The sequence below is a fragment of the Orcinus orca genome, chromosome 3 (assembly GCF_937001465.1).
Source record: "Orcinus orca chromosome 3, mOrcOrc1.1, whole genome shotgun sequence".
Classification (NCBI taxonomy): Eukaryota; Metazoa; Chordata; class Mammalia; order Artiodactyla; family Delphinidae; genus Orcinus; species Orcinus orca.
In genome coordinates, this window is record NC_064561.1 from 147,788,602 (window position 1) to 147,804,816 (window position 16,215).

The following is a 16,215-nucleotide window of genomic DNA, read 5'->3' on the forward strand; positions in this document are numbered from 1 at the left end:
GATGTATTTTCATAACAATTGGGTCTCATATAATAAACACAAATGAGATGCTTTTTATATATTTTTTAACTAGAATTTTGTGTTTTTGAAGAATTCCATAACAGTAAATATATTACCATGTAATAATCTGCCCTGAAAATATGTACACTGCATAAAATGTGGCATTCCAATTAGTTAAAAATGTAAATATTCTTAGAAATGTATTGAAGCAAAAAGGTAAATAGATATTTGTCTGAAATGGGGAAAGTTCTAGATTTAAAAATTTATGAAATACTAAAAGTGACTTTATTTTCATTCCAAAGCACAAGAAATTGCAAAACATAAGGGCGTAGGTTAATTTTAGTGCTAAGCTTTTGTGACTTTGATCCAGGTAATAGGGAGGCCCCATGATAGGGTTGAATGAGCAATGGTTTGGAAGTCAAATAGAATGATGAGTTTCTCTAGATGTATTCAAGCTCTGAGGCTTGGGCAATGTATTTCCTCTCTCTAAGCTCCACTATCTTCGTTCTTTTGTATACGTGGGGAAATAAAACCAAATTCAAGTTTATTCTTTGGTTGTTCTCCTCCAGGAATAAGTGAGACATAATATGTAAAGTACTTGCTTAAAATGGGTGCTCACTAAATCTTGTTCCCTTTCTTTTTCCTTCCACATCCCATCTTTAACTTGTCAAATTAAATGACAATGTTCTTTGGGGGCTATGCAGGGAGAAGCAGAGATATCATTGAAGAAACGTTTCTTAAAAGGGAGAAGTAAAGGGCACACATTGACCCTGTCCCCGTAACATAAGACATACCCGCACAAACAACAACATCAAATACTGTTCTCTCTTTCTCGTCTTGCATTCCCTTGCTTTATGGTTCAAAGATCTCAGATGCTACTGATTTATGAAGCCAGTCAGATAGCCTAATTGTATGAAGTAGCACGTTTTAAAAACTGTGGCAACCTGGAGCATGGATGCCAATGTAAAGACCGTAATATTCAGATCTCTAAAAATAATTGCTGTGGGGAAATAAAAACAGCCAAGTGTGTAGCTATCGGTTTGCCACCTCACATGTCAGGTTCTGAAAATGTGTAAAGTTTGAAAGAACAAATTTATGGTTAACATCAGAATCTTCAGGTTTGTAGCGATTTTAGATATGTGCAAAGTTAAGATGACTTCTTAGAATCCGTCAAAACCCTACGTTAGGGAGCTGGACCAACAAACCATAGCTCTTCTTGCAAGTGTGTGGTCTTTGGCATATTACTCAATATCTTCCATAAAGTGGGGTAGTAATAATACCTAAGGCATAAGATTTTGTGAGGATAAAATAAATTAATACTTGTAGAGCTTTATTTAAAGCAATACCTGGAACCAACAAGAATTCAATAAATATTGTCTCCTTTTTATTGTGTTCATTCTTAAAATTATTTCTACCTTAAAGAAATCCCTAGCATATCCAGTGACTCTGTTTTGATTCTAACTACTCCAGGCTACAGAACTGAAAAAAAACTAGGACAACACCAGCAGCACCGTTTTATAAGATATTCTAGGTCATAAAGTGTCATTCGATATAGATCTGACCATATGTGTTTGCTTGTTTCTGAAGTTAACATGGAAGTCTGAACATTGGATGCCATTTGAATGTCTGTGTGATTTAAGTTCTTAGAAGGAAGTGCTTGTGTGCTCCGCAGAGTCTAAAAATACAGAGTGTGTTGGGTGTAGGAATTTAGCAATGTAACAGCAGTGCTGTTTTGTTAAGATTATGATTCATTATTGTAATGATGATAATTATATTTATAGTGACCACGCTTAAAACTTTTTAGAACTATACTGTGTGGAATAAAATAATGTAGAAAGGAGGAGAACTAAATGTTTCACAAAGTGGAACTTTCCACAATGATACTTAAGTTATCAATAAAGAATTGTAGTGCTGGAAGGAACGTTAAAATATTGCTATTCTTTTTAATAACAAAGAAGATGTTGCTTAAAGTTTCCCAGGGTTTCAGAATATGCATGATTCCAAAGCACAGATTTATGGTTAACACAAATCCTTCTTGAAGCAATTTAAATATATCAAATCCCATTTTTTTCTTATTGTCATAAAGTTAAACAAACTAGAAATCAAATTACCAGCAAAACAATAACAATAAAAATACCATTGAGAGCGAAAAGGCAAGCCACAGATGAGGAGAATATATTTGCAATGCATATCCCAACAAAGAGCTCATGTCAAGAATATGAAAAGGACTCCTTCAAATAGAAAAAGCAGGGAAAACTATTGACTGGACACTTCACCAAACAGGATATTCGTCTGACCAATAAGCCTATGAAAATGTGCATAACAACGTTAATCATTGGGGGAATGTAAAATAAAACCACAATGAGAAAAAAAGTTTAAGTAAGGTATCTCTACATATCTACTAATGGCTAAAATTAAAAAAAGAGAGGTAGCATCAAAATTTTCCAAGGATGTAGGACAATTGGAACTTTCTATACTGCTGGTATATGAGAAAAATAATACAATTATTTTAGAAAAATTTTGGCAGTATATACCAAAGTTAAATATATGCTTATCCTATTACCCAGCAATTCCAACATAAGGTAAATATGCAAGAGAAATCAGTGCATAAGGCACTTCAAGAATATTCCTAACAGGCTTATTTTATTAGCCTAAAACTGGAAACAACCCAAATGTCAAGAAGAGTAGAATGGAGAAATAAACTGTGGTATAGTCCTAAAATGAAATACAGCCTGAAATATAAAAAGAAAGAACTGCAACCACACAACAACATGGATGAATCATACTGACAGAATGATGAGCAAAAGAAGGAAGGCTCAAAAGACTCTGCAGTGTGTGGTGCCATTTATGGGAATTTCAAGTACAAGTAAAACTGCTTATAGTGATAGAAGGCAGAAGAGCTAGAACCTCTGGGTTTGACTGGAAAGGAAAAAAGGAAGCCTTTTGAAATCTGTTCTGTATGTGGATCCGGGAGGTTATATAGGTTCACATATATGAAAAATTCACAAAGGATCTGTGTATGTTGAAATTTTGTGTACTTTACTATATGTATGTTATAGTTTACAAAGATACTCTCTGCACTGTGACCGAACAATGAATGTGAATAATCCTGTCGTACTTTAGCAAAATAATGGGAAGGACTGCTGAAAAAGAATTTCGCATCTTAAATAAACTGACATTATGTCAGAGTAAGATCAAACGCAGGTTTCTTCTTTGTTGTTGTTTTATTGTTGTATTATGCTGTTTTTAATAGGTAAAAGTTGATTTATTTGGAATTTGGATAGGAGATTTATCTGTTTTCCCTTACTTTTTAATTTACTCCATCATTTATTTATATAAGTATAGCCTCATATTTATCTTATGCTTTGGGGTTAAGCCAATATTAAATTACTTGTTTTGTTACTCCAATTGTTACAGCATTAGTCGGGTAGCTCTTTCAGTTGGCCTCTTTGAAATATCCTTTTCATTGTGAGGGTTTCTTGTTAGTGTTTTTGCTTGTTTGCTTATTTGTTTTCTAACACTGCCATACTTTCTGGTATGATAAGATGCTTCAGGAGAGAAATAACTGTCTATTTTTAAGTTATGAAGTAAACCTGGTAATTGGGAGTACTTTATTATTAAGGTCATGGTCACGTGTCTGATTCCCTTAGGGAGTGAACATTCCTCAACTTATTTCATATAGACAATACTCCTAACTCAGGCCAGACGTATCCCTAAAAAAGCTCATTGTAACAACTGCCATAAAGAATCTGGATGGAAAGTAGAGATATTAATAACTTAACTGTGTGTTTTATTTAAGTCAGTGTGCTATAAGGACCTGGGATTGATGGAGGAAGAGCTTTAAAAGTCTTGTTTTACTAATAGAGAGATATTAATAACTGAACTAAATATGTTCTCCCTAAGAAAATGTGCTATAAAGAAATGTGATTGATGGAGAAGAGCTTTTAAAAGTTTTGCTTAACTTTGAGGCTCACTTGATTGTTTCCATTAAACTATACACCCTCAAAGCAAGCAGATTTCATGGGACGAGGGAGAGCCTTTAAATGCAAATAATTTTCTGTCCCATCACATTTTTTTCTGTCAAATATTTGTTAGAATTTACAGTTTAAATCAGAAAGTATTCACGTGGAGGTAAAAGTTCCACAAAGACAAAAAAAATGAATGGATTCCTTCAAGTTAACAATAATACGAAATTATCTTCGCAGTGATATAATCAAGGCAGTTCCAAGGTGCACCTGGGTATGTGATGCATCATAGAAAAAGAATTGTTCATATAAATAAAGACAGTTTAATTGTTTGTAAAATTATTTTCTAAAATAAAAGGTAAGAAAACAATGAAGAGAAAAATTTGTATAGTTCAAATCAAAAAAACATAGATGAAAAGATTATTTTATTATTTTTGTTTGAAAACTTATTTTCTCTGCAACATGATTTATTTTCAGTTTCCTACACAGGATCCTTCTATGTCATTTTACACATGAAATCATTAACTTTGAAACAACAAATCTGATCATTTCAATGACATATTTCTGTCTTCTTTTAACTCATGTGCTTACCTTGGGTACCTTGCATGGTTCACCTTTTATCTTCATGTGTTTTTATTGTTTTTTTATTTTTTTTTGCGGTACGCGGGCCTCTCACTGTTTGTGGCCTCTCCCGTTGCGGAGCACAGGCTCTGGACGCACAGGCTCAGCGGCCATGGCTCACGGGCCCAGCCGCTCCGCGGCATGTGGGATCCTCCCGGACCACGGCACGAACCCGTGTCCCCTGCATCGGCAGGCGGACTCTCAACCACTGCGCCACCAGGGAAGCACTCATGTGGTTTTTATATGGAAATATTCTGAATAGTAAAAAACACATTTTTATATTACATGTAAGACTTGTTTCTCAAGCTATTGGCTTGAGAGAGCATTCTAAGAGCTTTAAATAGCCACTTCCCAACAGGAATATAAACTAGGCTTTGTGAACACTTTTTTTCCAATGCCAAAATTCCATCTTCCTTCTTTCCCTTTTTGCCCCCTTCCTTCCTTCTTTTCTTCTTTTTTCCTTCCTTCGGTCTACTCATACATGTATGCATATTTATTGAGCACTTACTGTAGTCCCCCACTCCCACCACAGCTCTTCAGCACCAGTTAAAATTGACCACAAATTGCCCTAGATATAGCTACCCATCGGGTCAACTGTGCGTTGTAGGGCTTGGATGATGCTGCACGAAGTACCATATGTTATATCCTTCTCTTCTTTTTGTTGTTATGTTCACTTGCTGGTTATAGCTGCTGATTTTTTTTTTTTTTTTTTTTTTTGCGGTATGTGGGCCTCTCACTGCTGTGGCCTCTCCCGTTGCAGAGCACAGGCTCCGGACGCGCAGGCCCAGCGGCCATGGCTCACGGGCCCAGCCGCTCCGCGGCATGTGGGATCTTCCCGGACCGGGGCACGAACCCGCGTCCCCTGCATCGGCAGGCGGACTCCCAACCACTGCGCCACCAGGGAAGCCCTATAGCTGCTGATTTTTAAATATTTTACCAGTCTCCATGAAACTCCACTGTTAGAGATACTTCTCTGCTCTGCTGTACTCACAACATATTGTTGAGGATGAAACATCTTCTTTTGCACGTTGGACCCAAAATTCTGTGCCCTCTGCATCAGCTGGAAAACTTTTAACTATCCTAGAATAATATCAGATTATTTTATGAAGAAGATTGAGGAAACTTTCTTTCCCAGTCTTGGAATCTAGAAGTTTCTATTACCAAAGCAGGAATTCAGATCTCAGACTCTTTTAATACCTCTGAATCTTTTTGCCCTTTTCCCCTCTCTTAGCAGAGGTGACTTCATTTTCTGTGTCTCTTAAGCAAGTTCACAAATTCAGGTCCAGCCCTGTTATTTTGGGGGCTCATTGGAGAAGATATTTCTGAGAAATGGCATTGTGGTAAAGTTTAGATTCCCATTGTTTATTCTGTTCTATATCTAACTTTCAGGATTAAAATTGGTTGGTCCCATATCCCTGTTTTGGTTCATAGTGATAGCACTATGTCTAATCTGGACTGGAATCCACAGAATGAAATCAAACATATAAATCTCCTAATTTAGAATTGGCCTGATCCCAGAAGTAAAACAAACAAACAATTTAGGAAAAGGAAAATATGGCCTCTGTCCAGTCCAAAACTTCCAATGGAAACCCAGGAGGTTTGGAAAGAGTAATTTTCTGATCTAACCCAGAAACAGATTGAATTTATAATTAGAGATTATAGTTTGAGTGTCTTTTGTGTAATGTGAACATCAAGTCTCCTTGCTTTAACGTGAATGACATTAAGAAAAAACATCAAAATACTGTTGGCATTTTGTTGGCAGCTGGGCCCTGGTTTCAGAACTCTAGTCAATAGGTACAAATTAGATTGTTCAACACAGTGGACCACAGAAGCGGTAACATCGTGGCTAATAGGAAGTGATGTGGCTTCTTTTCGTCATAAAAACAGATAAAAGGGAGACTAAAACTCTTCCACATTTTCATTCTAATTTTATATAAAAAATAATAAATGAATGGGAAGTTATAAAATGTAAACTTGTATATATTTAATTCATATTTATTGATGTCTAATATATGCCTATACTACTCTATGTGTTGGGAATACAACATTTCAACACAATAATAAAACATGATCCCTGGTTTTGAAGAGATACTTAGATTATTAGAATTTATGTGTTGTTGGTTTTTAATTTAAATTGCAGTGTTATGCTATGTATAGATTTTAATTTCAGCATGTTTTTCTTCCTGATATGATTAATCTCTCTCTTAATATTTGTTTACTCTTGCCATCTTTAGGAGATAGTCAACTTCAACTGCCGAAAACTAGTGGCTACAATGCCTCTTTTTGCTAATGCGGATCCTAATTTTGTGACTGCCATGCTGAGCAAGTTGAGATTTGAGGTGTTTCAACCTGGAGATTATATCATACGAGAAGGAGCTGTGGGTAAAAAAATGTATTTCATTCAGCATGGTGTTGCTGGTGTCATCACAAAATCCAGTAAAGAAATGAAGCTGACAGATGGCTCTTACTTTGGAGGTTAGTAAAAAAAGAAAATATAACTGAGATGAAGTCTAATTTGCTCACAATATTTATCTTTATCAGAATTTTGGAGATGTCAGAATGTTGATTTTTGGGGTTTGAATATGGACTTGTATTTGAATTCTGATAAAAGTGTCTATAGCGTGTCAACTGAAAAAAATGCACAACCTAAAAGTTGAGAATTATGTTTTATTTGGCAGACAAAACTGAGGACTTAAGTCCAGGACACAGCATCTCAGTTAGCTCTGAGAGACTGTTCCAAAGAGGTAAGGGAGAAGCCAGTATATATAGGAGTTTTGTAACAAAGACCAGGTAGTAGGAACATTGAAAGATTACTGTTAATTAAAGAAAACCAGATATCTCAAGTTAAGGAATTTAGTGCTTTTCTATGTATGGAAAAATGCAAGAGTCTGGGGTCACTGAAATTATTCCCTTGATGTGCACCTCACCTATCTGGAGCCAGTATCCTGTGCTTTCTCATCCTGAGTCTCCTCAGGGTGCACCATCTGGGGTGGCTGCAGCAGTTGACTGCTAGGTGGCAGGCATCCTTTTTCTATCCTGAGTTCCCTCAGAGCTCACCATAATGTAAGCGGCTGTAATGTGATGGCTCGATGGCTGCAAATCCTTTGTTTACTGATATGGCAAGCAACAGTTTTTCACTGCTGAGTGGTATGTTTTCACATTTCAGTGTCACACATTCAGTGCATGTGTATTTACTACTGTATTAGTTAGAGTATCCTTTCATCCTCTTAAACTGGAACCAAATAACAGTGGCTTAAACAGATCGAACGCATATTTTTCTCTCACACAAAAGTCCCAGGAGGGTTAGATGGCTCTCCCCAAGACAGTTTTTAGGTACCCAGATTTCATTTATTTTGCTGGTCTGCCATCCTCTAGAGTGCTTTCCTCATTTATACGAGAGGAATTGGTTTCTCTCCACAATATGGACCACAGTATGGGGAGGAGGGGACAGAGGAAGGGAAGAGTGAGCAATTTCTCTTTAGATGTGTGCCCAGAATAGCCAACATCACTGCTATTCACATCTGATTGGCCAGAATTTAGTTGCAAACGTACCTCTAAGTATAAGGAAGGCTGGGAAATGTAGCTTCTAGTTGAGTGGTGTATTAGTCAGTGTTCTCTAGAGAAACAAAACCAACAGGATATATATATACACAAAAGGAGATTTATTGTGAGAAATTGACTCATGAATATGGAGGTTGACAAATGTTATGATCTGCTATCTGAAACTGAAAAACAGGAAAACTGGTCGTTTAATTCAGTCTGATTCCAAAAGCCTGAGAACCAACAGTGTAAATCCAATCTGAGGGCAGAAGATGCGATGAGACGTTAGCTCAAGCAGTGAGACAGGAAAAAAATATTTCTCCTTCCTCCTTTTTTTTCTATTCAGACCCCCAGTGGATTTTGAGGTTGCATACCCTGGAGAGGCCAATCCACTTTACTGAGTCCACTGATTCAAATACCAATCTCACCTAGGAATACCCTCACAGACAAACCCCAAATAATATTTTTCTGGGCACCCCATGGCCAGTCAAGTTGACACATAAAATTGACCATCACAAGTGGCAGTTTGCCTTGCTAAAAATTCTGACAATTTGAATTGTTTCCAACTTTTTACTATAATAAGATATATATTTATATTTGTGCAAATGTACAAAACTTACCTATGAGTTGGATTACTGGGTCAAAGACTATGCATATGTTCAAATTGAAATAAACATCAAATTATTTCTTTGATGAGACTGCCCATTTCTACATGGCTTTGCCCATTGATCTTTTACTTTTATCCTCTTAATAAGTCAAATTGGCATCCCCTTAATATTTAGTTTGCGCTTCCACTATTAATGGTGATGTTGAGGCATTTCTTCATAGATATGGATCATTTGTATTTTATTTTTCTGGTTCTATTTTTGCATATTTTTCTAATGTGTTGTTTGTCTTTTTAAAACCAATTTACAGAAACATCCCTAATGTATTTTTGATATGCTGTAACTATTTTCTCCAAAATTGTTACTACTTTTTTAACTTTCTTTCTAATTTTTCTTTCATCATTCTGTTTTTCATTATCGCTGATTTCATCTGAATCTCACTCCTTTGCGTTAAGGCATTAGAGAGTTTGTGTTTCTTAACTGGGTTTTGTACACTGCAAAATTGTAAAAATGTTTTCCCTATTCTATATTTTATTTAGTTTCACTACATTTTTATTACCATTTTAACTTGTTAGAACAAGTTAGAAGAAGTGATGGCGAACAACTATTCATGTTTCTTAGTGCCAGTTCTGTTATAACATGAAAGACAGTGATTAATACCACAGTGTCAGGCATTGGCAAGCTTAATAGTTAACTATTACTCAATAGCCGGAAACTGAAATGTTTCCTTTAGAAAAAAGGCAGGAAATCTGCCTTCAAATAGTTGCAGGTTTATCCTACAAGAGAAATTCAAGTGGAACTCTTTTTCTTCTCATGAGTGAGAAGAAATGGTTCTTATTACTTTGTATTCATTCTTCACAGACTTTATAGTATGCCTGTAGAAGGCTTCTCAGTCAGAATTAATGGCTCCCAGCCCTGTGTCTCCATAGCTTCTCACAGCTTTCCAGGGTCCTGGTCTCAGTCTATCTCATATTGAAATTAACACTGTAGTTAGTTACCTATTTCCTTCTGATATTAGATGGCAAACAATGTGTGCATCAGAATCACTAGAGAAGCTGTTCACCCATCAGAGAGTCTGATTCAATAAATCCAGGCTAGAGATAATATCTTATTTGTTTGTTCATTAGAGAATAAACAACCAGTATATCTGATCCCCTAAAAATTGATAATGATAGAACGTATTCAAATCAAATTAATAGGAATTGGGAACCAAACAATAAATTCCTTTTGATTTTAAAATAATAATAACAATAACACACTGAGTTTAAGAAGATTTCTTCAGTAACAGCTGAAAAAAAATTATTGGGAAAGGTTTTAATTTTATCAAATGCTTTTTTGGAATTTATCAAAATGACCATAAGGTTCTTATCCATTAATCTATTGCAGCTGAGTAAACATATCAGCTCAAAATAATTAGCTTCTTTGACTTTCTCCTCATTCACTAAGAATAATTTTGAAGTTTTCATCTTTCCTCTTCTTCTTTGTCATGATTCTGCATTGCCTCATCAGCCTATTACACATTTGTGCAGATTATGCTAAGAAAAAAAAGAGAAAATTAGGAAAAGCTAAGAACTTTAAAAAGTCTACTTTAGAAAGCACAGAGAATTAGTGTTTGAATGAAGAAAAAAAGAGAAATTGAAAGCTGATGGAAATAAATAAAAGGCTGATAGTAAGAAATAAAAGTATAGTCCAGCTTTGTGGGAAGGTAGTTTTGGGGAAAAGGTTTTTGAGGCAATTAATGGAGGTGTGACAAATACATGAAAGTTTAGAAAGGAATTTCTGAAAGTTGTTATTATGCATTAAGAATATATTTCTACAATTTGACATGTGTTTTTTGAATTCAAAGGAGCTTTAATTACTAGACAATTATATTTGCTAATATGACAAAGACTGGAACATGTACTTCTCTGGATTTATATGGATTAAACTATTAGTAAGGTCAGTTTCATTAGTGAATTCCTTGTGTTGAACCATAAGATCATTTGGGGGATTAAAAACTGCTTTGTCATAATGTATTCTTTCTTTAACACATTGTAGCATCTCTATCTATACGTGAGATTGGTCTGTAATGTTGTTATAGTGATTATTTTTGTGATCCCCTAGCTAGATGACTTTAGATGTAAGGTTTTCCTCACTTCTTAGAGAGAGCAAGAAAACTTTTAAAATAATGTTCTAGTTCTGTAAAAAATGCCATTGGTAATTTGATAGGGATTGCATTGAATCTGTAGATTGCTTTGGGTAGTATAGTCATTTTCACAATATTGATTCTTCCAAACCAAGAACATGGTATATCTCTCCATCTGTTTGTATCATCTTTAATTTCTTTCATCAGCGTCTTATAGTTTTCTGCATACAGGTCTTTTGTCTCCCTAAGTAGGTTTTTTCCTAGGTATTTTATTCTTTTTGTTGCAGTGGTAAATGGGAGTGTTTCCTTAATTTCTCTTTCAGATTTTTCATCATTAGTGTATAGGAATGCAAGAGATTTTTGTGCATTAATTTTGTATCCTGCAACTTTACCAGATTCATTGATTAGCTCTAGTAGTTTTCTGGTGGTATCTTTAGGATTTTCTGTGTATAGTATTATGTCATCTGCGAACAGTGACAGTTTTACTTCTTCTTTTCCAATTTGTATTCCTTTTATTTCTTTCTCTTCTCTGATTGCCGTGGCTAGGACTTCCAAAACTATGTTGAATAATATGTTGTTCCTGATCTTAGAGGAAATATATTCTCTTTTTTAAGGAAGTTGAAATAATCTAGGCATTACCTGTTATGTGAAGGTTTATTACGTTTCACAAGTAAAACCACTTCTGCCTGATTCTGTTGTCTATAGGCATTAGAATTATCAGGTTTTCTATTTCTTTATGAGTAATTGTTCAGCTCATCTAAATCCTTTGTTCATAACACTGAAAAGCTTTTAAAAAACCGGATGCCTGAGCCAAAATTGCACCCTAGAGTTTCTGATGGAATTGAGTAAAGTTGAGATCCAAACATCAGCATGTAAAAAAACAAAAATTCCCAGAAAATTCCAAATAATTTTCAAATTATATGTTTGTACATATGATTTTTTATTTTCAATAGACCTAATTTTTAATTTTAGAATAATTTTAGATTTACAAAATTATTGCAAAGGTTATACAGAGAATTCCTATTTATCCAATACCCAGTTTCCCTATTATTATTTTCCATTACTATAATACATTTATCACAATTAATGAACCCATGTTGATACAGTATTATTAAGAAATACTTAATAAAGCATACACTTTATTCAAATTTTCTTGGCTTTTACTCAATGTCTTTTTTCTGTCAGTATCCCATCTACAATTCCTTGTTACATTTAGTAGTAATGTCCTCTAGTTTGCTCTCAGTTTTTAAAGTTACTAAGATTTTATTTGGTTTTGATGAACTCGACAGTTTTGAGGAGCCCTGGTAAGTTATCTTATAGAATGTTCCTCATTTGGGATTTGCTAGGTGATTTTCTCATGATTAGATTGGGGTAAGTTTGATCTTGTCTATGAGCAAGAGCATAGACATAAAGTGTCTTTCGCTTCACATTATATCCATGGTATATACTATCAATATGTCTTTCCACTATTGATGTTAACCTTGATCACCTAGATTGAGGTAGTGTTTGTCAGACTTCTCCACTGTAAAGTTACTCTTTTTTTCCCCCTCCCATTCCATACTTTGCTGTTTGGAAAGTAGCCAGTCTGCACAGTTCATGACTAAGAATTGAGGAGTAATGCTCCAAAAGGGCAGAGTATGTACATAAATTATTTGAAATTTTTCTAAACAGGCAATTTATTTACTCTCCTGCATTTATTTATTTATTCAGCCCCCCCCTTTTTTTTTTTTTTTGCGGTACGCGGGCCTCTCACTGCTGTGGCCTCTCCCGTTGCGGAGCACAGGCTCCGGATGCGCAGGCTCAGCGGCCATGACTCACGGGCCCAGCCGCTCTGCGGCATGTGGGATCCTCCCAGACTGGGGCACGAACCCGCATCCCTTGCATGGGCAGGCGGACTCTCAACCACTGCGCCACCAGGGAAGCCCCTATTCACCCCTTTTTTTATATCAATATGAACACCAGGATATTTATTTTATAATTTGGGTTATAATCCAATACTACTTTATTAATTGTTTTGCTCAAATTATTTCAGCTTTGGCCATTTGGACCTCTTTCTATTGGCCCCTGTGTCCCTCTGAAATACCCCATTATTATGGATTTGGGTTTTTTTTTTGTTTTGGTTTGAGATTTATCTTAGTTTCTAGCACTAGATGATGCTCCAGGCTCATCTTATATATTTCCTTACTCAGTCTTAGAATCAGCCATTTTTCCAATGGTTTGGTTCCTGGTTCCTTTCATTGGAGAATGGTTTTAGAAACCATGATCTGGACACTAGGTGCACTCATTACTACCGAGTTATTATTATTACTTCCACGTTCTCTCAGCTGACAAATCAAAGTGATACATATGTACATATTACCATCTATCTATCTATCTATCATGTGTATTGTGTGTATGTATATATATATATATATATAGTGTGTGTATATATGTATATATATATATTTCTATGTGTAGCCATCTGATTCTAAGTTAAGCTAAATATGAGTTCATACTGATATTTCCAACTCCAATCCATTACCACATAGATTATTCTAGCCTCCTTTCCTTGTTTATCTGTAGTACACCCCTCAGAATTAAGAAATCAGGTTCCCACAATCCACCATCCATTTACTTAATTGTTCAGTTCTTAATTGTTCAGTACTTAATTGTTCAGTTCTAGTATAGTATAGTTCCTGAGAACTCATGACTACCTAAATTATTTCTTTTTTAATTTCCATACTATCAGAGTTACTTTTTCGTGTTGTAAAGTTTTACAGGTTTTGAAAAATTCTTACTGTCTTGTATTCACCATTACAATATCATACAGAATAGTTTCCTCACCCTCAAAAAATCACCTATTTATTAGCTATTCAACCTTCCCCTAGTACCAAACTCATGGCAACCACTCATCTGTTTACTATCTCGAGTTTTTTCTTGTCCAAAATGTCATATAATTAGAATCATACAGTATGGTATTCGTTTTGAAATTTTTTTTATTTCAATAGTTAATCACCATAATATAGGAAATTTAGTTGTATATTAACTTTTTATGCAGTGACTTTCCTTACTTGCTTTTAGTTATAGGAGTTTTTTAGGTCACTTATTTGAAATTTTCTTCATTTACAATCATGCCATCTACAAACAGAGTTTTATTTCTTTATTTCCAATCTATATACCTTTTATTTTATTTTCTTATTTTACTGGAGAGGACTTCCAGTACTATGTTATACTGGAGTGGAAATAGAGAAGATTTTTTTCCCTGATCCTTAGTCTTCCTAGAGAATTTTTTCCCCTTGATTTTGGAGTAAGGCATCTACTTTCTTGCTATTAGATATGATGCTATTTGAAAGTGTTGTTTTTTTCTATAGCTATTCCTTTTCAAATTGAGGAAGTTCTCCCCTACTTTTCTGAGAGCTTTCTTTTTTTAGTCATGAATGGATTTTGTATATTTATCATTTTCTTCTGTGTCATTTCTGATATCATATGGTTTTTCTTTTTTAGCCTATTAATGTGGTGTGTTACATTATTTGAATTTGATTTTGAATATTGCACTAGCCTTGCACACCTGAAATAATTTTAATGTATAAAAATGTATTAAAGTAGGCAAAAATAATTGGATTAAATTTTCTAAATTTTTGATCACAGTTTTTATGTCTGTGTTCCTGAGAGATAGTGCTGTGTACTTTTTCTTTCCTGTAATGTATTTTTATGGATTTTTGCTTTAGGATAATTCTCATCTAAGAGAATGGGATAGGAAGTGTTCCCTCTGCTTCTATTTTCTGGAAAAGGTCATGGAGAATTGGTATCATTGCTTCCTTAAATATTTGGTAGAATGTACTGGGGAAAACATCTGCATCTGGTGATTTAATTTCTGCAAGGTTATTAATTATTTTTTTCAATTTTTAAAATAGATGTAAGGTTATTTAGGTTATCTATTTCTCATTGTGTGAATTTTGTTAGTTTGTACTTTCTAGGAATTGCTCCATTTCATCTGAATTATCAAATTATAGGAGTAGAGTTGTTTTCAGTATTCCTTAATTATCCTTTTTAATGTTCCCAGGACCAGTAGTGATGATTACTCTTTCATTTATAATGTTGATAATTGGTGTGTTCTCTTTTATTCTTAGCTAGCTTTCCTAGAAAAAATTTTAAAACCTTTTAAAGAACTAGATTTTGCTTTTATTGATTTTCTGAATTGTTTTCTGTTTTCAATTTTATTGATTTCTGCTCTAATTGTTGTTATTTCCTTATTCTTTGCTTTAGGCTTAAATTGCTCTTCTTTCCCTACTTTGCTAAGGTGGAAGCTTAGATCATGGATTTAATATCTTTCTTCATAATATATACGTATTTAATGCTATATGCTATAAAATTTTCTCTAAGCATTGCTCTTCCTGTCTCCTACAAATTCAATGTCATATTTTAATTTTCTTTAGTTTAAAATATTTGTTTAATTTCTATTGAGACTTTTTCCCTAACCTATATTCTATTGAAGTGTTCTAAACATTTGGGAATTTTCCAGCTATTTTGCTGTTGTTAATTTCTAGTTTAATTCTACTGTGGCCTGAGAATTTATTTTGTATGATTCCCATTATTTTATATTTGCTAAATTATAAATTTTATAGCTCTGTTTGTTGATGAATATTCCATGTGAACTTAAGGAGAATATATATTCTGCTGTTATTGGATGGAGCATTCTATAAATGTCAATTAGATCAGTTTCACTGATGGTGTCACTCAGGCCAATTACATCCTTGCTGATTTTCAGCAGCTTGATCTACTAATTAGTAAAAGAAGGGTGTTGAGGTCTCCAATTATAGTAGGGAATTTGTCTATTTCTCTTGCAGCTCTATCAATTTTTTCCTCAGGTATTTTGACATTCTATTGTTGGGTGCGTACATGTTTAGGATTGTTATATCTTCTTGGAAAATTGACCCTTTTTCATTATGTAATACCCTGCCTTATTCCTGATCATATTCCTTGTCCTGAAATCTGCTTTGTCTGAAACTAATATAACTACCCCAGCTTTCTTTTGGTTAATATTAGCATAATATATCTTTTTATAGATAGTTACTTTTTTTCAATTTTTTTTTTGAGTGTGGTAAAATACTCAAACATAAAATTCACCATCTTAGCCATCTATCTACTTCACATGTGATTCAGATACCTTAAAGTATTAGCAATTCTTCCCTCCTATCTCTTGGAGCATTGCTCTCATTAATTTCATTTAATTTATTTTATTTATTGTTACTATTATTACTTTAAACAAACAACTATATTTTAGATTAATTAAGGAAAAGAACAATAAGATATTTTATTTTTCCTTCATTTATTCCTTCTTTACCTTACTTTCTTTCTCTAGGTCCAAGTTTCTGATCTA

General features: G+C 34.3%; 1 protein-coding gene across 1 annotated transcript in view; it reads left to right on the plus strand.

Moving 5' to 3' along the window:
- HCN1 (hyperpolarization activated cyclic nucleotide gated potassium channel 1) overlaps positions 1-16,215 on the plus strand; it is a 372,322-nt gene that overhangs the window by 313,035 nt on the left and 43,072 nt on the right. The window contains exon 6 of the mRNA XM_004265943.4: positions 6,821-7,061. Coding sequence (XP_004265991.1) covers positions 6,821-7,061 — 241 coding nt within the window. The remainder of the gene's footprint in view (positions 1-6,820; positions 7,062-16,215) is intronic.